Source organism: Epinephelus fuscoguttatus, linkage group LG15 (assembly GCF_011397635.1).
Source record: "Epinephelus fuscoguttatus linkage group LG15, E.fuscoguttatus.final_Chr_v1".
NCBI classification, from domain to species: Eukaryota; Metazoa; Chordata; class Actinopteri; order Perciformes; family Serranidae; genus Epinephelus; species Epinephelus fuscoguttatus.
The window spans coordinates 34922183-34945792 of NC_064766.1; the positions used below are offsets into that span (position 1 = coordinate 34922183).

The following is a 23610-nucleotide window of genomic DNA, read 5'->3' on the forward strand; positions in this document are numbered from 1 at the left end:
CTCCTCGGCGACTCCCAGAAGCCCCTGCAGTACGTGACTTCAAATGGCAGGATATTGACACGAGGAGAGCAAAGCGGCTAGGACTGAGTGTGTGTGCCCATTTGTGTGTGTGCGTGTGTGTGTGTGGAAGAGAGAGAAACAGAGAGAGAAAAATTGTGCTCAACTGAGTGTGCATGCCTTTGTGTGAGTGTGCCAGTGCGTCTAGGTGTGTGTGTGTGTGTGTGTGTGTATGTGTGTGTGTGTGTGTGTGTGGACCCCAAAGGAACGTAGCTCCTTGGATATAATGTAGGGCTCGTAACAGCTATTAGAGGGGAAAATAACCCCTCTGGGGAATGGCTCCCCCCTCTGCATGTCCCAGCTCTGTCTGACACACACTGCATTCTACCTTTTCCTTAAACATGCCAGGAGTTTTCTCACTGAGGGCTTTCTCAAGGACGGTGTTAAACGACTTCAGTGGCTGTGGCAGCCATGCAGACTAAAGGGAAATAGAGGAAAAGAGGGGGAAAAAAAACGTTAAAAGAAAATGAAACTGATACCTTTATCTCTGTGGATACTGAACTCCGCAGAGTAGCTATAAACTGTTCTGTGTATGAGTATGGAAGGTGGAAGGGAGGGAAGAGGGAGGGGGTGAAATTCACTTTCCAATCTTCATCCTTGTCAAGTTCTTCAAGTACCTCTGCACCAGCGCTGTGTAAGTTAAATACTTACAGAACCAAACCACAAATGTCAAATTAGATGTGAAACTCATAATTCACATCTTGTGCAGGAAAATGACCAAAATGTCCACTGCCCTGGCAAGGAGGATGTCACTAATGGTGTCACACCAGAATCACTGCAATTTAGGATTAGATGCCCTCCATTAAGCCTTTTAGCTCTCATCCTAACTCCCTCCTTCAATGCCATCCTATTCCCCCTGAAACTCTGCCATTCCTCTTATCATCCATTTCCTTCCCTTCTATCCAACCCTTAATCTCCTCCTCGATCCTTTCAACCACCTGCTGGCCACACAGGCCTGCTGCAGGGCCCAGCTACCAGCAGTGTTCAGGTAAACCATAGCAGTCAATTCTCCACTAAATTAAATTTTGCTCTGATCAATAATGCGCACCCGCTTCTCCCTTATGAAGACTGGCTGCATTGGCTCGGAGCGAGCCTCTTCCTCCTCTTCTGTTCTCTCACCGGCTCTGTGCCACCGTTAAAACCACCACTTTCATCTGATTACATCACCCTGCTGCAACGCCCTCAGGGGTAGAAGAAGAGGAGGGGGGAACATCCGGCGGGGGTCTTGTGTACCCATGCAAACAGGTGCAACATGTCTTAGGAATTTAACACTGCTGCAGAGGAGGGAGAGGGTGAGAAAAAAAAGGGGAACGATTGGGGAAGAGCAGAGAGCGAGAAAGAGCAAGTAGGCTGGGGAGTTGATTTATTAACTAATCATTCTTTATGTCGTTCCCCATTGCTCTGGTCTCCATCGATAGCACCCGGTCTCCAGTGAGGCAACAGAGGTGCATCTCTTACATCAGCTCTGCAAGGAAGTCCAGCAGACCAGCAGACACTTTCTCTCTTTCATCTGATCCCGCTGCATTAAAGACAATCTTCACATTGTCCAACATCACAGAGAGAAGATGTAAAGCTTAATCGCAACGCTAACAATGTTTGATTAGCATAATGTTAATACCTGCAGAGCACACGTTAAGCACATTGTGTCTGCTCTTGTACCTGGCGTTGTGCGGCGTGTACCATTAAACCCATTCTTTATCGAGTGGTTGGAGAGCTGAGTGAGCAGTAATGACTTTTTAAGCCATGGCCTTTTCAAGGCTTCTCTAACAAACAAAGAAGTGTGCAACTTGAAACTTGAAAAGAACAGAATCTGCCGCATTATGTTGCCCTCAAATTCTGGGTGCTGTACCTTTAAATTCTCACAATTTCTTGACAATTATATATCTTACATGTTGCGTAGAAATGTTACAACAATTAAAATTAGTGCACAAACTAACACTTATGGTAATAAAAGCATAAATAAATGCGTTAATGTTGACAAAGCTGTTAATTAGCACAGCTGAAAATACTGCAATTACAACATTTTACAGTCTGTCAATGTCATGTAATGCAAAAACAAACAGAAAAACAATATGTCACTGATCTATAATCAATTTTCTTGATGCATACAGGGAATAAGAGGCACAAAAAGCCAACAGTGAGACATAAAAAAAACTGCAACTACACGCCAGCTTGTTAATATTTTCTGAGAATATTATAACTGCAAATTTCTGACAAAAGAAAACATGATACAAAGTGTAAAAAATAATTCACATTTTGCATTAGTAAATGTTTATTTAAGTCATTTCTTTGTGTCTGTTGACATGCTAGTTGAACCAAGGATGTATGGGGGGGACAGAAAATGCTGAGCATCAAACACTTAATTTTCTGCACTCTGCTGAATTTCTATGCACCAAATTGTGCCTTTTCTGCATCAATTTAAGGTGTAAATATCTTTCATTTTTTTCAAATAAAAGTCCTCTGCTACTTTTATGACTTTATAGGGGGGTAACAAATGAACATGTTCTAAACATTGAGGGATATGTATCCCCTGCGTCCTCCCTGAAATATACTCAAATGTCAAACAGTAAAGTATAGCTTTGCTAGTAAGTCTTAGTTACAGTAAAAACGACTCATTAAAGAAACTATTTAATTAGAAGAGTTAAGCACCTTCATTTTAACCCCTGCAGCTAAAGTGTCTTATTCAGTTTATCTATAATCAAAAAATTTGAAGGAACAGTCAAAACTGTAAACATCCCCCTCTAAGCTCTGATTAAAAGTCTTATCAGTCTGTGCTGAGTTTCTCTCTCACCCTGCATGGCTGACATACGGCAAGCCTGCATAGCTGCATCTGGAGCACGGGGAGTGTGCACAAAACCACTGAGACCTGTGCATACCCGTAGTCATCACTCAGGAATTTAATTAACGCATAAGAGAACGTCATCAAATGATACTAAAACAAAGAACCTGTGGTCTTTTCTTTCAAACTGCGGGGCGACTTTAAGCAACGACGCGGGTATTTAAGCTCGTTCATGTTTGTGTAATGACTGAAAGACGGACAGTTATGACCCCGTTGTGTAAAAGTTGTGCCACTGTGTGAAGTGTTTTCTTATCGCTCAAAACTGCTGTGGAGAAAGACCGGAGTGCTGCATTCTGCCTTGATCTTTAATGGTGTGTTGAACTCGGTCCAGTATTGACTCAGTCCTCCCTTTGTGCATTCCCTACTGTTGACCAGTCCACTGAGGGAGTAATCCTTTCCCGCTCTGACCTCAGGCCAGGCTTACTGCTGGCTAGTTTAGCCAATGAAGAACACAATCAAATAAATAAATAATACAGCAGTTGGCATTCTCCACAGTCATCACTTATCAGGCCGTAGGGAGGGTTGACCCCAAACACTGTTGTGCCACAACCGGCCTGGTCTCCTTGGTAACAGACTGTCTTGTTTGAAGTGAGGTGCCCGGGGAGTCGTGGTCATACAGTAACAGCACCAAGCCTGGGTGGAGTTGACAACGGCGATGGATTTCAATGTCTTCCATGTGTGTCATTTTGCATCCAGTGATATTCACACTGAATGCTTGTAAAAATATATAATAAATCCATAATGTTTCTTTGATTAGATGTCTAACTACCCCGACCAAATGCTTCTGAGGTGTAACCGGAGATGACGGACCACCCTTTTTGTGGGCTGGTGCTTTGTAGCTCCAAATGATACTCATTACCCTGTCTAAGTAGACAAGTGAATGGTACTAGAAACACACTATGCAGTGATCCCGCTGTTTGACTGAGGTAGCAAAACAACTGCACAACTGCTGTGTTATTATGGGGCCTCATTAAGTGAGGAGAGAGTGGGAGACGGGGAGAGGGAGAGAGGGAAAGCAATAGAGAGAGGGCCGGCGAGAGGGAGAGAGAGAAAAAAAGAGAGAGGTAGAAAAAAGAAACACAAGAGAGCGATACAAACTGTATTCTGAGGTGATAGCAACACACAGATGCCTTTCCAGCCAAAATGAAGACTATGACTAAAGAACCCAATTAAGGGCTTTCTTAGGGGAGCCATCTTGGGAGGGGGATGGGTCTTCCTGGGACATGAGCCCTGGGCTACATCCTCTAATTAGACAGAGCGAGGGGGGAGGATCTCTGCCTGTCACTGGGAGGGAGATGGGGTCCATGGGGTTCCACATGTCAGTCCCAGAAACAAAACACAATTACTCTCACATTTAACCACTTCAGTCAGGGACAGACTTTGACTAGGGATGCTACACAGCGTCTAGCCCCCCCTTTCCCTCCCTCTCCTGTGCTGCTAGATATGCCACTTCACAAATGCGGAGATTTTTGAGGACTAAATTTTCTCCTGCATTTCCACGCTTCTGTGGGAAGGCGAGTGTCGATGTGCACTCTCATGTTTTCCCACCGAAATGGAGGCGCGAATCAGAAAATTAGCTTTTAATTGACCAGTGTCGTTCAACATCCTTTTCGAAAACTGAAGAGTTAAATTACTTTGGTGTTGCGGCGTGTGAATATGAAATTCGAGAGGGAATAATTGTTCTAATGCTGTTTATTTTGGCCTCTGCTGCATTTTGTTAACATCAACAGCGTAATAGACACTCGAAACATCAAATCACTACAGGCAGTAAATTAAGCCTGTAGTGAATTTTCCTGAGAAGCGCTTAAAATGGCATTTATCAAAGTTGTTGAAAAAGTCAACTAAGAAAAGTAAAGGAGACATGTTTGAGAGAGAGATCCGGTGATGGATTCTAGCACAGTACACCAAGCGTCTCCTCTTTGTTTGGATTTAACTTTCCCCAGTGGTGCAACACAGGAAAAAGAAAAAAAAAAACAGCTCAAAGGCTTCTGGGAGTTTTTGTCATGTCTCCCTCCAGACAATGTGTTTGCATGCACATATCAGACCCTGGGAGAGACAGACTCAAAGACAAATACATACAGCACGCACACAGATGTATACACACACACACACACGCACTGAGAAAGAGAATATCCTCCTAGGATCATTAGGTCTGTCATGCTGTCTAATTCTGATCCACCTACAAAACTAGAACACCACTATTGTGATACATCACTCGTCATCTAAGGGTGTTTATGTCCCCGTTTACAGTGTGTGTACAGTGTTGTACATAATTATAAATAAGCTTAAATATTAATGATGGCGCCTCACAAGCAGCTGTTTTTTTCCCTACTCCTTTCTAATTCATTGTTCTTTTATTTTGTAGTGCAACTTTTTTGAAATGGTGACAGAATTCTGAGCACCTGGGGTGATGAAGAAGAAAACAAGTTGTCATATAAAAGGAAAAAAATATATATACAACTTTCAAAAGCGTGAAGAGCTGTCATACTTGGCAGATCAAGATATTCAAGGAAAATGGGGTGTTTGAGAGCCGCTTGGGGACAAACACATGAAGCTTTGCTTTTGTGCGACACTTTTGGGACGCAGGGCAGTTGGGGCGTTTTTGGGGGCATATTTTAAAATTCATAAAAAAAAGAGAAAATATAAAACTTCTGGGGAATTAAGTCTCTGTGCTTCACGCTGAAGAGTGCCAAGAAAGAGGGGGGAAAGAAAGGCCTAAAATGTTGTTTTGAAGAGCCATCATTCATAGAATCAACTTTAGGTATTTCATGCGTTATAATATCATAAACATGCAGCTCACTGGATAAACACTTTTACATTTAACCCTTTTCATGCACTTGTTTCCTCTGCTCTCCTCCCTACTCCCTCCTCTGTCTCCAGTTGTCCATCTCTCATTTTTTCTCCCTATTTTCTCTTAGACGGACGTTATGACATGCATAGCTGTTTACACCTGGTGACCGTGAAGCCTATAAATATGCTTAATTAAAACAGTGGAATTGGTCACAGCTTGGCAATAATGGCTATCACACAGGGAGAGGAGAATCTCATTTGTGTGGGGAAGTAGAACATGATGCAGATGTGCTCTTGTCACTTTCAGCACTCATTAAGGCCAGGGAGCTTTGGATTGTCTTTGAAGGAATCCTTTTAAAAGACACTCCAATTAAGGTACGTGTCCTGCGGGCGTCTGAGGAGAGGGAGAAGTCATACAGTAACCCAGTCCTTCCACTCCTCCGTCGATCGCGGCACGACTTAACACACGACTTACAATCTCGTGTCACTTCCAAGGAATGATAATGAAATTGGAGGATGGAGGGGACACAAAAAAAAATAGAAAGACAGCCCAGCTTAAAAGGACCGAGGGAATCTCGCGCAGAAAATGTCATCTTCACTGTTGTGTAACTTCAATCTCATTGTCTCGTCTTTGGAGGAATTGGGATCATTGGGAGAGGAGCCTCTGATTGCAGCCCTCCAGTACGCCGCATCGCTGGAGGAACTGAACTTGTGTGTTTCTTCACAAATGAACTGCACTCAGAGAAATGTCAGATTTAAGCTGTGGCTAATACTGCGCATCCATCAGTTAATGAATCTGGCTAATTAATCCAGCCTAGCAGCATTGTCAGTGGCTCAGTTCTGTTCGCACTACTGTATCTGAAGCCAACGCGAAGGGAGAAGGAAGTTTATTATCAAGTTTCACATTGCAATGTGGCCTTTGCTAGAACCCAGGGACATTTTTTTCCCCTCATAAGGGAGCTGCTGCTTTTAAAATGACAGGACAGTGAGTCTTATTTGGAAGAGAGGATGCAGCGAAGCCATGTCTGCTAGTTGCTCGAGGGGTGGGCAGTAGTTGAGGGTCAGTGAGAGCACTGCACAGCCAGCCCGCTTGCCCTCCCCATAAGCACCTCATGAAATATCTAGACTTTGCTCCATATTTTAATGGGGTGAGGGAGAGGGATGCGCAGGGTGGAGGCTGTGTGAGCGTGTGTGATGGTGGAGGGGAGTCCTCTGGAGAGTTTCGAGGGGAATGGTGGTCTGTGCATCTCAGTGCTTATTTTTTTGTCTGTGAAAGAAAGAGGAAAGAGGGAGAGAGAGGGAGAGCAAGAGAGATTATTCTCCTTTGGAATCTGGATTCTGGGGCACACAGGCCCAGGAGTCAGTCAATCTGGCCAGTCTGAGGGGGGCGGCCGGGCGGGGGGTCCTAGGAGGGCTGATTAGACGGATGCTCTCCCATCATCCATCTCGACAGGCTGGCGAAAATTGGCTAGCCCCTCGCAGGGTAGAGTTCACGGGGGGAGGCGGTGGGGGAGGATGTGGAGCGGTGCACTGGATACCTGTCACAGCCTTTGGTCTGTTTCAGGATCTCAGCAGCAAATTAATAAAATATCGTTCCTGCTTCCCTTTACCTGCCGTGGCAGCTCTCCCTCTCGCCGTTCCTTCTCCCAGCTTGCACTGGCCCTTTGACCCCTCCGACTACTGCGAGAGATGAGGAGCCCAGGCAGCCTGTGAGTGGGCCAGAGTGTCAGGGAGAAATAGGGAGAAACTCCAAACTCTAGACCCGGCAAAGAGAGAGAGCTTCCACTTCTCTCGCTGCTGGAAGACAGCTCCACTTCAGACAGACTGACAAACGACTGCCCCATGTCAGTGAGACATTTTGAAGTGTGATGCATGGGAAATGGCAACTGCAAACAAACAACAACTAAAGACAAGACTCCAATCTGCACTGTTTGTTGGAGGCTTTACTGTAAGTATAGACAGTCGAAAGGCAAATCTAACATCCACCATTACTAAGGAGTTGCATTTAAAGATGAAGAAAAAACACTTAAAGTCTCAGTGAAATGTAACTTACTGCTTCTTTAGCTTTGTCACTGTCAGGCCGTCCTAATGCACTGTTCGTACGAATATCTACAAATAGTAATGTACCACAAATCATATATAACCCTCCTAATCATGACCCACTAATTTGTGTATACCCCACATTGGAAGGGCTGTGTGTATGTGACCATTGCACTGATAGGAGTAAAGAAAGGAATTAGTCCCAGTAAGGAGGCAGGCTGGGGTGGTGGATGGGTCACAAAACACAGGACTTTCCCCAGGAGACTGGTGTTGAGTTATGAGTTATTTTAAGCTATGTTGTCATCATGTTTCTTTTCCTACAGCCAGCCAAAATAACTTAACTTGCCTAAATATAACCAAAGTAACTTTGCTTTTCTTAAGCTAAAGGCACCCAACCATGTTTCTTTTCCTAAAACTACCCTTCATAACTTCACTTGGAAAGACCTAAAGACGCCCAACCATGTCTCTTTTTGTAAACCTAACCTGTAACTTTACTTGTCCGAACCTAATTAAAGTATCTTTTCTTGCTGAATCCTAACCTTCGTAACTTTACGAAGACACCCAACAATGTTTCTAATCCTAAACCTAACCACAGTAACTTTACTTGCCTAAACCTAAAGATGCACAACCATGTTTATTTTCCTAAACCTAACTTTTGTAACTTTTACTTTCCTTAACCTAACCTGAGTAGCTTTAGTTGCCTAAACTTAACCCTCGTAACTTAACTTGCCCAAATCTAAAGACACCCAACCATGTTTCTTTTTGTGAACCTAACCTGTAACTTAACTTGTCTGAACCTAATCAAAGTAACTTTTCTTGTTGAATCCTAAATCTACAGACACCCAGTCATGTTTCTTTTCCTACACCTAACCTTCGTAACTTTAGTTACCTAAACCTAATAAACCAAAGTCATTTTTCTTGTCGAAACCTAACCTTCATATCTTCACGAAGATGCCCAACAATGTGTCTGTTCCTTACCCTAACCAGACTAATTTTACTTGCCTAAGCCTAACTTATGATAACTGTATGTTACGTACATAATGTAATTTGTGGAGCGCTAATTCGTTAGATATCATACAAACTATTGTATGAGGATATGTTGGTACTGTTACAAAATTCCCAGGGATACGGAATATTTAAGCGGTGTACAGTTACAAGAGGGATTTAAATCAAATCCTTGTGTGTGGTCTTAAAGTTTCGGGTGATATGGAGCTACAATGAAGTGGACTGTTGACCCCACACACACCTCCTTCACCGTTAAATCAGGAGGACAAGGGAGAGGTGAATGAATAAGACCTCCACTGCACAGTTTTGGAAATAAAAACAAAGGTTTTGCCCATTGAAATCTACACACACACACATCTCTTTTTATATCTCTCCATACTGGTCTGTTAGCTACTACAACCCACAAATGGTGAGGTGGGGTTTTATATGACCGGTGTGGCTCGCTAGTCGCCCAAAGTCTCATTTGATTAGATCAACTTCTGTAAGTGCCCCTCAATGCAGGATGAGTCATCAAACATTTGAAACCATTTCACCTGGTTTTACAGAAAGAGCAAAGACATATTTGTTGTTGAAATACTCAGATGCTGTTTTCTTTTTTGATAAATATTTCTCAAAAGTAACAAGAGATAAGTGAGCAATTAACACAGGGACATGGGATTAAAACTGGGAAATGTATTTTTCATTTCACTGGGTCTTTAAGAAAGCTTTGGTCACAGTATAAATAAACTCTGACACTGTGTATTTTTATGTATGAAGGTGATAAGAAATAGCACGCATGCTCACATCTATAAGAGCTACATATGTGTTTGAGAGAGTGCGAGCATGCACTCACAAGGGACTGCCTTTAGAGCATGGCACAGGTTGAGCGTAATGATCGTCTTATCCCCCAAGCTCATTGCTGCTTTCCTTTCATAACCCCCTGTTTCACAACAAAGTGCCATAGGTCTTTCATGTTCTGCTCTTGTCTTTTCACACACAGTGTAAAACAATATAATCATGCATGAAACAACACCTCCGGGAGGGGGAGATCACTTCATTCCAAAAAATGTCAAACAAAAAAAAGTAAGAAAACATCCCCAGGTTATTTGAGATTGTTTACAGGTACCTGCAACAACCTTTGCTATATAGAGAACACTCGTACCAATGAGAGATGAAAATGTGATAAACAGGAGGCCTTGGCATGAATGAAAAGACTCCACGTTGGCAGTTTGGTGGAGCACAAGGCTTGTTAAATAACCTTCTCTGTGGTGGAGTTGCGTGTAGGTGGATCAGGACTTGTTTTATTCATGGTTGCGGTGCTCAAATGACCAGCAGATAATGATCACATTCACCTTCCTCCTGGCAGACACACGCCTCTGTGTTTACAACCTGAATCTCAATATGAAAATCGTTGCCGATCAATGGGCAGCCAAGCCCTGGATACTTCCTCTGGCTACCCGCTAATACATGGTGCAGCTAATCCAAGTTTCAGATAGACGTGGTCAGGAGCTTTTGGTTTCTATCTGTGCTTTAAGGCGAATTAGGAATAATTTCAGTGATTGGACTGAACGCGGTTATAGACTACTCATATTTTAATGATTCAGTTTCAAAAGGTAATAGAAAAGGATCTGGATATGAGAAGTGTGCCATGTGTATGGTGGAGAATCCCCCAAACAAAACAGAGCTGCTTGAAAACACCACCACAGTGAAATAATATAATAAGGTCTGTTTCATTTTTTCAGGTTCTCCAAGGACCAGAGAAAAAGATTGCTAGAAAATGGATTATCTCTCTAACGTTGCGAGTTCATAAGTCCAACTACTAACTTTGTTGAAGGGCAGATACGAGTCTCCCAGAGGACAAAGCTCATATTTAGCCATGAGGCCTCCTCTGTGATTAGGAGGGGAGATGCAGGCATATTGACTCAACTGTGTTTTTGCCTCTGCACTGTATGTAATTACCTCTTCAAAAACGAACATTCCACTAATCCTCTAATTCCAGATATTTTAGTGCTCTGCTGGTCTAATAAGCAAATCAAATCATATCTGCACATCACAAATGAGTTTTGGAAACGGACTGAAATAATTCCTTCTGAGTCTCTCATCCCAGCCGGGATGGAGGGGATAGCCGGAGTGTGGTGAGCGGTGTTTAGTGTTTGTTAAGCTGTCATGTATGATTAGCGGTCGCAGCTTCGGCTGGTGGCCCTTTTTTTTTTTTTGCTGCGCCGGCCTGAGGCTCACCTGTAACTCTGTCTGGAAGAAGAACTTCTGCGGGCACTGCGAGCAGTCGTAGATCTTATCCTCCTGGCCGTGTGCAGAGAAGATGTGCTGCTGGAGCTTATTGGCCTGGACAAACACTGCTCACACGTAGGAAGAGGAGAGGAGAGAAGAGAAGAAAGTGCACATTTTAAAGACTCTCCAAGTGTTGCACATACAAATCATCGCTGCAAGATGCTCCTACTCTTTGTAAATTAGAGTAGAGCCTGGTTGCCTGCATTAAGGGAACAAAGGCAACATCCAAATTGCATCTGCCTGAATAAAAATTGAAGACAGGCTATGTCAAATGGCAAGGAAAATTACTTAATTACAAACAAATGAATGCACTATCAACAACAGTAAAAAAACCACATTGTTATGGGCTATATAATTGAAAAAAAAAAAAACAATGAACAATTTAGATGTTAACAGTGAAGCTAGAGTGGTCATATTCATGGCACTAGTGAATGCATAATGTTTTGGGAATAATGATGCTCTTTATTTAGCACTACTGTGGGGACAACAAGCCAGAAAATAAACAACCACAAAAAATTGGCATGGCTTCAAGTGCAAAACATGGCCTCCATTAGTCTACATCGCTAATTATATTGACAATATAAATATTCATGGGGTTGCACTACTTATTCATGCAGACTCAGACTACATTCGCCATCATATAAACACACAACTCGCTGGCACTTAAAACATATACCATACATTTGTGCTTTAATTAAGCCATAGTCCACGTCGGAAAGCTAAGGGGGAGGCAATTGTGTGTCTTGAGTGAATGTGTCTTGCATGTGTGTGTGTGTGTGTGTGTGTCTTTGCATTCTCCAAGGAGCACTTCAAACATGCCGTTTGTTATCCCAGACCCTTGTGCTTTAAGGATGGCTGTCTAATCTCAAAGGTCTGGATGCTCTGGAAAAGTTAGCATGTGGGGGCTTCATTTGAATTTCTTACAGCTCAAAATAACTTTTCTTCTAATGCATGCACCGTGGGGCCACAAGGAGAGGGAGGGAAGAAAAAAAAAACACACACACAGCCACAAAAGGTGAGGTGTCTGTCGGAGATGGCTTTGGGGTCGCTGCAGCCCCGTGGCGGGGCTCTGCAACATTAACGTGTCCCAATTTGAGCTCACCTGGGAGAGCGGTTATTAATTATTGAGCTGCGTACACTTGAGACGCACTCGGCTTCATTGAATGTCACACTCCTGACCTGGGAAATAAAAGTTTAGATTCAAAGCAGACACACTGTGGCGATGCTTTCAGACTGCTAATGCCTGGGTGACAGCTGTCTGTGGAACATGGCAGCATGTTAACCAGAAATGAACAAACCTCCGCTAATGAACAAACAACAACTCCATGGTCCATTTCTGAAACTAATGACCACAACAATATGAAGACAAACATAATTGCAGATAGATGGCTGGTTTTACAGTCGGTTACAAAACACTGCCGCTCAAGGTTAAGGCCTCGGCTATCGCGCACGTTCTGTGCCTCTGCTATGCTCCAAAAACGATGACAATTTTCTTTGTGGGGAATACATGCTCTGAAAGACATGCGCTGATAAACAATAGCCTTTTTCTTTAGCTGTGTTTTGTCTGCATATACTGTACAGAAGCAGGTCACAGCAGCTGCAGGAAGCCTTCATTATGTCTTTGGCTAGCGGAGGAAAAAGTCAATACAGCAAAAATAAAAATGGATTCGAGACTTGGGGGGCCTTCAAATACTGTACAATAGGGCCAAACACAACTGAGATGTCAAGTTAGCTGATGCTCGCTGTTTACATGCATATCTGGTCCGGTTCCAGTAAGAGACACATTTAATCAGCTATGCATTTATCAGTTTATAGCTCTGCATTCATTCATATGCAAGTGGATAATGACAGCTGATTTAAAGTGCCAGAGCCTAAAATGCACTAATGGCACTTACAAGTCTCCTGCAAGAACAATAAATACTAAATGGACTTAGGACGTTTAGGGCAAAGATGTAAATGGAAGCTCAACAACTTTTTAGCTAATTCATATACTTCTGTTTTGACATGTTTACAGCCCTGGGTTGTATTTACGATGGCTAAAGATGATTGGGAAACACAGAGTTTGCCTGTATAAACTGTGGTAGCCATTTAATTAGTGGTAAGAGTTGAAATGAAGACTCTTTCTTTGTGTTCATTATCAAATTAGCATGGAACATGTAATAAAGGGATAAGCTGAAATGAGGGGACATTGTATTGGTATTTGGCAAATATGAAATATGCCACTGCAATGCCCATTTAGAGGAGGAACAGAGGAGGAACAGAGGCATGTCTTCCTAGAGGGTTAAAATGAGGACATAGAGAAACGGGAAAGAAATAATCCAAAACCACATCCAAACAGGATCAGTGGCTGGCCATTGTGTCTCTCCCTGCTGAGACTGAGAGAGAATAAGGGAGGGAGAGGGAGGGAAAGAGAGAGAGAACTTTGTGGAGTTTGTTGGCCGTGGAGCCAGAGCAGAGCGGAGCCGAACAGAGCGCTGAGCCGGGTTGGGCGTCAGGGGTGTCAGGGCTGAGGGGGCTGAGGGGCCAAGGTCTCCTCGCTGTGGGGGATATTAAGCCCTCTGATTAGATCTCAGGGGCCGCCCATGGCAGACGTCTCCTTTACTACAGGCCCCAGCTCATCTTTATTTTGGCAGGGTGGTGCTCTCTGCAGGCTGCACTGCACCAATACTAAGCTGTTTGTGCAGGGAGGGAAAAAAAGTTTATCCTTTTTTCCCCCTTTCTCCTTTTCATTTATTTATTCGTCTAGCCTACATGTGTTCGTTTCTGCTTAATCCAAGAGTTCACAATGCAGAGGCTGATCCAAGTGTTCTGAGGCAACACAAACAAGTCGGCTGTGTAAGTTGATTTGGCGCTATAAGCTGATAACTACTAATTTTTGAGTTGAAGCTAAGCCCATGTCGTTGTTTTTCAGGATGTAAGATGTCATAATTCTCACATCACGCACCAGCAGAACGTGGGCAGCAACTAAACAAAAAGCCAATTAAACTACTGTATTTGTCAGACTCTTGCGGATTTGCATCCTGTAGTTTTTCAAGTTTGTACTTCACGCTGTGACATAAGTAAAAAGAAAAGCGCACACACACGCGCACGCATACACACACGTACGACTTTCATCAGGCACACTTTCTTCTGTTTTGTTTGTCTTAAGCACATATTCCCAATCACAATTTCCACACCAGCCCTCACTACTGCTCCTAAGGGTGCAGGCAGACACTTCTAGCTGCAGGCTCCCCCACTTCTGAAACCTGTCAAATCTGTCCTGGGAGAGTCAGCCTCTCTCTCATCATCCAGGGGCTTATGGACCTCTCTCCATTTACCCTCCCTCCCCTACACAGTTCTCTTTTCCTCCTTCTCTTCCCCCCTTTCATCTCACATCCAAACTTGCCAGTTGCAACCTTCTCAGCTTCCTCCAAGTTTTGTCTCCTTTTCTCCTCTATTTTGTCTCCCCTCATCTGCCGTCTATACGACTTACTTTTCCCCATTCTTTCCTCCGGTCGGTTTTGTGGTATGGTTTGTCCTCTCTCTGCGTTCCCTTCGGTGCGGGTTGAGGATAATCAGGTGTGTCAAAGAATGACAATCGCTCCCTGCCTCCCACTGAGTTTTTGGGTCGCGAGGGGGTGGATCAAACTAAAACATGGGCATCGAGTGGGGATGATCTTTTGAACAAAGAGTAACCTTGTAAATCGAATGAGCTCAGTGACCCAGGCACTATTACTAGCACCACCTAGTTTGATCAAAGTTTTGCTTTTATGTTCAGACTCGTTATGTTTGTAGTAGTGATCCTTTGTGAGCTGTGAATAAACTTTTTGGAATAGTGACTCATCGACAGCTTCTCGTTCACACTGACTAAACAAAATGTGAATTCTGATCCTCAAAGTGGGCTGCTTTGTGTCCAGGGACGAAAAGGAACTATTACAGTAGTACCTGCACTTTACATTACTTTCTATCTAGAATTCAAAGAGAAATATTGTACTTTTTTCATAACACTTACACTCCACTACAAAATATCACTACGTGGTGAGTAATGCTGCGTAATGAGTTGTTTTATTTGTGTAATTTTATACTCACAATACTCAGTATTTACATGTTTTCTTCAACCCTGTCTTCTAAAAAATTATGTTTATATGCTACTAATCTGTTTCACCATGTGTGGTTTGGTTTACACAACAAAACCACTTAGTTTAGGGTTAATTAAAGATCGTGGTTTTGGATAAATGCGACTAAGTTAAACACAGTTTGCTCCAAGTCACTGTTGACTTTAACAACAGTTATCCGAGGCCATAATCATTCCCTTACCTTAACTAAGTGCTGTGAGTGCCTAAACATAACCGTAAGAGGGTAATCATGCTTTAATCGCTGATGTGGTTGGAGAACAAATTAAATACTGTGTCAGTGAAGATTTTTCTGAAGCGCTCAGTATTATTTATGTTGACATTTCCTTCAAAACAGGTTTGCTTTTAAAATAGTAGTAAAAAAATGTAAATTTTTAAGACAGGTAGGTGTAAAATTGTGAATAAAGGTGCTAGATTCACTTAATTAAAGCTCTCAGTACATCGTCCACAACTGTTTATGTCTGAAAACCAACAATAAAGTCAGAAACATACTTAGAATAAGCCTGCTAACTCTATATAAATTTATCTAACAAGATCCTCTAAGTATAGTTTATGTTAGGGTGCAAAAGTAGTCTCTTTTCTCGACTTTATGCCAGCCTCAACTTGAAGAAATATATTCAAGGACAGCTGTCAGCCAAACTCTCAGTTCCTCCTTTTCCTCCGAGTGCTCTGACTTCACTGTGCCTGTCCCCTGCATCCCCAACAGAGGGAGGCCTTTCAGTCCATACATACTCTCCTCAGCCTGCCTTCCCCACCACCATAGGCCTTCGCCCATCTGTCTGTCTGCTCTGCGACCACTGTCCTGAGGGTCTACTCTGTCTCCCCCTCCTCCCTGCTCCCTCCCAGCATCCCTCTCTCTCATGCACCGTGATCGATATGGACGCGGAGGGAGAGGGGGGACCTGTCTGTCAAAGCCGGCGGTGGAAAATGAAGGCTCAGATGAAGGAGGCATGCTCTGTATATTAAATGCCCAGACCCCTGTGAGTGGTGGAGGGGGGTTCGGGGTGGGGATATATCAATAGGCTTCTGCTAAAAGAGAGATAAGGCCAAAACAGCAATGAGTGAAGTGGAGTGGAGGAGAGGGAGGGGAGGAGGAGGGAAAGAGAGATGTGGAAAATGAATAAGGAGCTGAGTAGCAAGGTGGATGAAGAGGTAAGAAATGTGAGAAAAAGATATTTGAGCAAAATGTGAGCTAATGATGTTAATTGGTGTAACAAGTGGAGGAGAGACAAATGAGTTTTTTAGGGAGACGAGTGGATAAGGAGGAGGGGGGTGGTGGGGCTGGGGTGCAGGAAGCGCAAAAGAGGGAAATGAGCTGAGGACCCAAAAAGTGTGAGGAAGAGTAAAGAGCTGAGAAGGGAGAAAGAGTGAAGAGCTGAAGTTAACGACTTTGCAGATTTCATTATAGAGATAGTTAACCCTGTTGACACTGAAGGAGGGCGCTATCCTCTCAGGAGGAGTCCGGTCCTTCCACCTCCACGCACAGAGACAGATGAGATCATTACAGCTATCAGCACCACTGCCATCCACAATTAGCACATCTCCTTTTCTTTCCCCACTCCTCCATCCCCCATCTCCCCTCAGCTCACACAGTCTTCCCCCCTGCTCTCTTTCTCCCCCCCCCCCTCTCACCTCGTGACACTTCTTTGGCCTTGATTTGGAGGCAATTTGACTAAATAAAAAGCCACATGCAGCAAACTGTTCTCAGCTTTAGCCAGCCTGCTTGCTTGACCTTTCCCAACTCATTTAGAACCTATTTGCCTTTTCAGCCTAAAAAAAAAAAGAGACACAAAAATGCAAATCTTTGCATATAAGGAATGTAAATGTCTCTAAAATCAAATCTACCTGTCTAATCTCTCTTTCAGTCCGCTGGGTTGAAAATCCACGATACACACACTCATGCACACAAATGCGCTCACAATAATGCGTACCTGTAAAGCAGACCGGACACTTGAAGGTTCCTCCCATGCCCTCAAAGCTGTGCTCAATCAGGTGGCATTGAAGCTTCGCCGGTGAGTCGAATGACTGACTACAGAGCTTGCATTCATGGTTCAATCCTTCCTCTGCAGAGAAGAAACAACAACAAAAACATAGGAAATCATAAGACGCAAAATAAGCAGAGCATGAATGGCAGAGGTCTCACTCTGCTTTGTTTTATTCTTTCTTTTCTTCTTTCACATGAAATTTAAATTTAACAAATTTGCGGCAAAGACCCCTGCCTGTGATTTTCATGAGACGGGAAATAATATAAAGTGTGATCTGCTCCCATCAGGCATAAATTAGGTGACCAGCCGGGTTTCTAATCGCCCAGACGAGGCCTTGCACTTTGAACATGGCGAGCGTCGTCTTTTTGATTAACTTGCATGCAAAATCATTTATTTTTAGCAAATTAAAACAGATTTTAAAAGAGTGCCGTTCACAGTCATTTGTGCTCTGGAAGGTGAATCAAAAATAAATAACAGAAGAAAGAACAGTTAAATAGTCTCATTTCAGATGTGCAGAGTGTCAATACTTTCACTGCAAATTTTTTTTTTTTTTATGTCACCAAATAATCTCGTCACGTCTACAGTGTACATACACTGACTGTCAGGGCTGCCAAAACAACTCTCCTTTACAACATACTGACATGTCAACATTTTTAATACAGTGATACGACAGTTATTTCAAGAGCACGACAGATTCCCAGTTTATCTGCTTGGCATTAGAAATCCCTCCACGTCTATCTAAACATTACGCCACCTCAGCCAAGGCCACTGATAGCTTAAATAAATGTCGTTCAGACTGTGAACCTGAACACTCATTTGCAGCACCACGATGTGCTGACTCAGGCTTCCAGAGAACTGCCCATCTCCAGTGCGTCAATAAAAGGCCCATACACTCTGCCATGGGGCCGGACTAGTGCTCTATCAAACTCCTGCCAACCCTGACATTAGGCCAGCTACTGCAAGAGGGGGTGGGGTGGATACACCGGGGACTCATCTAGGGTTTATCCCCAGGTCTCTACAGCCCAGTGCCCACCGCATGGGCCCTGGGTACCAGAAGCATGAATACACAATCCACCTAACCAGCTGTGCCCAGCTCGAGCCCTGGAGGATCCAAGTAGAGGGTTAATCGAAGGTGCTTTAGGCAAATCTGGCAAAACATGCCTGCTGAAACACAGTGCTGTACAATAAAATAGTAGCCTGCATTTCAAAATGTGTTCACCAGCAAATCTGTTTAGGGGAAGGTTTGTATATCTTTTCTTTGTTCACCATCACCTTCATATTCTCCTGTTTTATTTTAACTTAAAGCTCACCTGATATGTGGAAATATATATATATATATATATATGTATATATATATATAAAAAAATAATCTCAGTGTCTGCACCGATTGATTCTGACCAGCAGTGACAACTGCAACCCTATTTCCAGGCACACAGGGGAATGGAAACATCTCCTGCAGTGCCAAAAGAAACAGAGTATACATATTGAAATTTTTACTGTAACATATTTCCACATGTCCTTTTACAACTTTTCTCAATAACATAAACATATGGCATTGCATATTGCATAAGGCGGTGGTGTCCGCAGCAGAAAAAAACAAACCATACAGTAAACTGTGCATCAGCACAAGCTGACAGACTGTGTTCCCTCAGCAAAAGGTAGAAGCCGATCAAAGCAGCTCACGGTGCTTTAAAAGGGACGAGTTGATGATGTGTTCTGCAATCATGCATTTGACAGATGAGATATTCTGTAGCCTACATATGCGTCTGAGTGTAGCAGCAGGCATCAGCAAAAGAGGGGGAGGGTGGCACGAGTGCATCCATACAGCCGTGCAAGAGGATCACTGCCCTCTTTGATCACCATTCAGTTTGCTTGTCTGTGTGAGGGTGTACACTAAGGTCAAGCTTGCTGCAGGGTTCATAGATCTGTTCTCCTGCCATATGCGCAGCCCTCATTTGACCCTGGTGCACAACGCTGTCCCTTTGGAGACCTGGCCTGCTTCATTATGCAGATAACTCTGCACCTGCCTGACTGACCTTGTGTGCGTGCATGTGTGTGTTTATGTCTGTGAGCAGGTGCATCAAGGGAAAATGGCAGAGAGATATTTACACAGTGTGCTTCAAAATTCGAAGAATAAGGCCCTGGTGTTATTCTATATTTTTCTTATTGCCAACAAATACCATTAACGGATTAAAACCAACAGTGTGTTAGTCCGTCTCTGCTCTGTCTGTGGCTCTTGGGCCCAAGCCTGCTCGTTCCCAGTGAAGAAGTACACCTTTAAAAACAAGTCACAAATATATAATTTCATTTTTAAAAGAGGCTCAGTAATTCCCTAAAACAACTGGGCATTGTAGCTTTTAAATCGTGCTTTTGCTGGGAACCATTTTTCATGGATTAATACACATATGGTGCGCAGGCAGGATAGTGTATTTGGGATCGACTCAAAATAAACTACAGTGCCCATGTTCAGTCGTAATGTAGGAACACAGGTGTGGCTCATTGATGTGTTCTAATAGTTTCTGGACAATAATAGAGGTCTACGGCACAGAGCAGCGAGCAGTACAGTATGTATTTGGCTGCACACACAGTACTTATTAGAAGGATTAATTCACTGTTGGGTCTGGTGTTTTAATGGGATTTTGTTGAGAATTAAAGAGAGCTGTATATATGTGTTTCAGCTCCATTCTCCATGTTTATATACAATAATAAGCTGGAAAGATGCTATGTAATACCCTGTATAGCTAGATACAGACAGATGGAAAGAGACAAGAGGTTGAGAGAGCAATAGATGTGTGACGGAGTCTGTTATGAGTACACAGTGCTCTGTTAGCCCCTGTAATGCAGCCTGTGTAGGGCTGGGTTTGTATTCAGCAGTGTTACAGGGGTTGAATCAAGCTGGCAGCCTGTTTCTTAGTGAGAGCCAAGGGAGGAAGTCAGCTCGATCGCCCCTATAGCTGCCTCATTGGGCTGAGGTCACTTCCTGTCGCTCCCTCAGCCCTTCTCCAGGGCTGCCCAATCAGCATGGCCCTGCGTGGGCCCCCACCCCTCGCTATGCACTGAGCAGACTCTGGATATAGTTACAGGGCCACAGGGGACTGTCAGCCCTCTCCCTCTATCCTCATCTCTGTCTCTCTCCCTCCTCCGACTCTCTGTTTCCGAGTCTCCCGAGTGTTCTCCACTGCCACCACCCTGTCCCTCTGCACTCCTAAGAAAATCCTTTAGATGAGAACTGCTCCTGTGCCTGCTCCCTCTAAGCATCCCTGACACCAGCAAAGTAAGCCCATCTGCATATCCACAGGGCCTCGCGTTCCTGTGGCTCATGGTTTATGTATTTCACAGCTCCTTAAAACACAAACGCCTAATATCTCTCCCATGTGGAGGACAGGAGAGGGAGAGGGAGAGAGGAAAAACTACTCTCAAAAAGAATGGTCTTTATTTCGCCGCGCTGTTTACTTTTTTATCCGGGCTGAAGTTCATGTGCTGTTGAAGGTTGTTTGGGACACTGGGGCTTGCAGGTCTGGCTCGCATAGTTTAGTGAACTCTTTATGTAACAACCACACAGCTGCAGCATATTGAATTCTGTACGTTTAAGGCAGCGTAAAGAGGTGTGTGTGGATTTGATTGAGACATCTTGGTCTGAGCGTATGTCATGCACAGCCATCAGCTGACAGTGAGTAAAAGAGGGAAACTAAAGTAACTAAAGACAGTCTAACTTTCTGATAATAGTGTGTAGTTAAGTATAACGCAGGGCATTGCTTAATTAAAAACTCTCCCTCAGCTTATTCCGTTCCAGCACCACCACTTCCCCACCACCACCACTACTGCCCCTTCCTCTATTTAAACAATTCTGCTGAGGAGCAGTTTGAATTGGAGGGGAATTCAGGATCACTTTTAGCGTTTGGCTTTGGAAAAGAAAAATCTGATACTTAGATTTACACTCCTCTCTGGGGCATAGTGAACAGTTCTCTGAAGCTCACTCTTAGAGGGACCCATGCTGCTTGTGTCGCCAAAGCAGCACACTCTAACAAATGATATTAAGGACATCAATCAAGGCACTTCTTTGCTGAAAGTAATGAGTAAACAAGTGGGAGAACAAATTGAGAATATTTAGTAGGCAGGAATGGGCTGTTGTGGAAAGGCCGGAGATGGAGCTACCATAGTGAGCAAAGTTGGGTGAGTCAGACTGATAGGTCAATGCACTTCCAAATCTCCAAACTGCTAAACCCTGCCATTAAAGCAGAAATAACCTGCTCGGAGCAATCTTGTTTATGAGGAATTTCACCTTTAGCAAGAGTTTGCTTTCCGTTCTACCATCTGTTTCGCAATATTCAGCCTGATGTTGGAGTTGTATGTTAATAAACCAAGAAGATTTGGTTTTCAGTGGACTCACTGCTGTATATACAACCCACTGCGGGATTGTGGATGGTAGCAGAGTAGACAGCTTCAGGCCTGTAAACAGTAGGTGGGTTTACTTCTCTCTTCTCTCCGCGGGAACTATCCATTAACAGATAATGGGGGGAAAATCAGAGTGATTAAGGCCCAGGGAATTATGGGTGAATACAAATTGACTCCACCTCCGTGTGGTGTGCTCTCTTGAGGTGGAAGCACTGCTCATAAGGAACAAACTCATTTCAGAAGTACTACAAGGCCCATTAAGGCCTGGAGAATGCTGCAGATGGGGGTAGGAAGGTGGTAGGTGGGAGCGCAAAGGGATGGACTCCCCCTGGACCAAAGCTGATTGGAGAACTGGCGCCTGGGGGGAACATTACTAATATCTATTTCCTGCCTCCACAGTTTGAGAAGGACAGAGCGAATCAAGTGCAAAATGTCAAAATTAAAGTACAAGATTTAATCATGGCACCTTGAAAATTCACCCCATTCTATCAAAGAGTTAATGTATTACACGAACAGTGATGGAAATGTGGTCGAGTGCTAGCTAATAAAATCAAAGAGATTGGAAAACTACCGCAGCATGAAAGGGGAAGCTTCACTCCAGTTTGCCTGTGGGGAAGTGGGCATGTAAAAGACACAGTCTGTGTCTGCAAAGAGAAAAGTGCAAAGTGAAAGATAGAGCTAAGCAAGGTACCAAAGCCCTCATGTCAGGGTCCAAAGTTCGGTGCGTGCCTAATGCTGTTTTCCAACCTCCAGCGAGAGAAGGAGGGGTGAGGTGTTGGCTGTGACATGTCAGTGGTGGTGACGCCCTCGCACAGCGAGAGCAAAGGATTCTGGGGGAACACGTCTCTGGGAGAATGTCAGCTCTGATGCATGGCAGCTCGTTGGAGGTGCTAATCAGAGCAGGGCTAGGCTCCTGCTAGGATCAGCCACTCTGCGCCTACATTAACCGCCTCACAGCTCCCCTGGCTACTGAGCCAGAGGTAGAAAACACCAAACTGACAGGTTTTTGTGTCGAGATAAACATGCGTAACGCTTGAATGGATGTTACAAAAGGTTTAGCAGACTAGAACACCTTTTGGAGTTCACAAAACATGGGGGACAAAAACATAAGGACGCTCCTTTTTCTCCCTAACATAAACGCACTGAGCAGACATTTCCACTCGAGTTATTTGCCAAGAGCCCCTGTGCGTGTGTTTAGCTTACTGAGATTTTTTACTCCGTCGCAGCAAATAAAGAAACTGAAGCCAAAAGTCATTTTTGAAGCATCAATATCAGAGACATGAGACAAAAAGGGCACAGCTTTAAAATGCATTATTATTATTACATGTTAAATAATTTTATGCCAAACCTGAGGCCGGATGTACAAATGACAAAATAAATCCATGTGCCACTTTGTACACGGAGGTATTTATAAAGAACATGCTGTGCCTTGTGTTTCTCTATGCACGGCTTACATTAAGCGTTTATAAGCTTTTATGACTCAGCTATGGCGGCGTGGCAAACAGTGGCAGAATATCACAGAGGAAATACATTTTTATCTTTCACATCAGTCACATTTCATTAGATTATAGAGAGATTATATGTTGACATTTTTCATTCTGCAAGTGCATTTTTTTTTATTGTAAGTAAGCGTGCACAGTGTCACTCAAATCCTGTCGTAAAGGAGTCAGAAAAACACACGAGTCAGTCCTGCACAAGATGTCAAGATATGAGCTGTCTGAAATTTTAGAGAGCCTTGGCCAAAGGATTTTATTTATTATCACCTCAGATTTGGTGCATATATGTATTTTTAGACTTGAAACTGCACTGAATGTAAAATATCACCCTGGAGCTCGGTAAAGGGAAACGAGCTGGTAAAACCAGATGAGGCTGGTGTTTCAGCAGGACTTGGCGCTGCTTTGAAGGATACTCTGCCATTTTGTATTTCGCCTGGACCACATTACCAGCTATTCTTACTGCTGAAACCCACAATGGCTAAAACTCGGTCAAATGAACAGTGTGTAGGTCACAGAGGCAGAAGAAAAAGCAAAAAAAGAGAAGGGAGAAATCCACAACAACAAAGGCGAGAGCCGAATACTTGTTAACGAATGATGTGTAGGCGCTGCAGCTGCAGGCAGGT

At 43.6% G+C, this 23610-nt stretch overlaps 1 protein-coding gene across 5 annotated transcripts in view; it reads right to left on the reverse strand.

The window, feature by feature from the left end:
* Positions 1-23610, reverse strand: part of LOC125901890 (zinc finger protein 521-like) — a 98180-nt gene that overhangs the window by 3102 nt on the left and 71468 nt on the right. For all 5 annotated transcript variants that reach the window (XM_049597889.1, XM_049597888.1, XM_049597886.1 and 2 more), the window contains exons 6-7: positions 17043-17174; positions 10949-11064 (exon numbers count right to left, since the gene is read on the reverse strand). In XM_049597889.1, coding sequence (XP_049453846.1) covers positions 10949-11064; positions 17043-17174 — 248 coding nt within the window. The remainder of the gene's footprint in view (positions 1-10948; positions 11065-17042; positions 17175-23610) is intronic.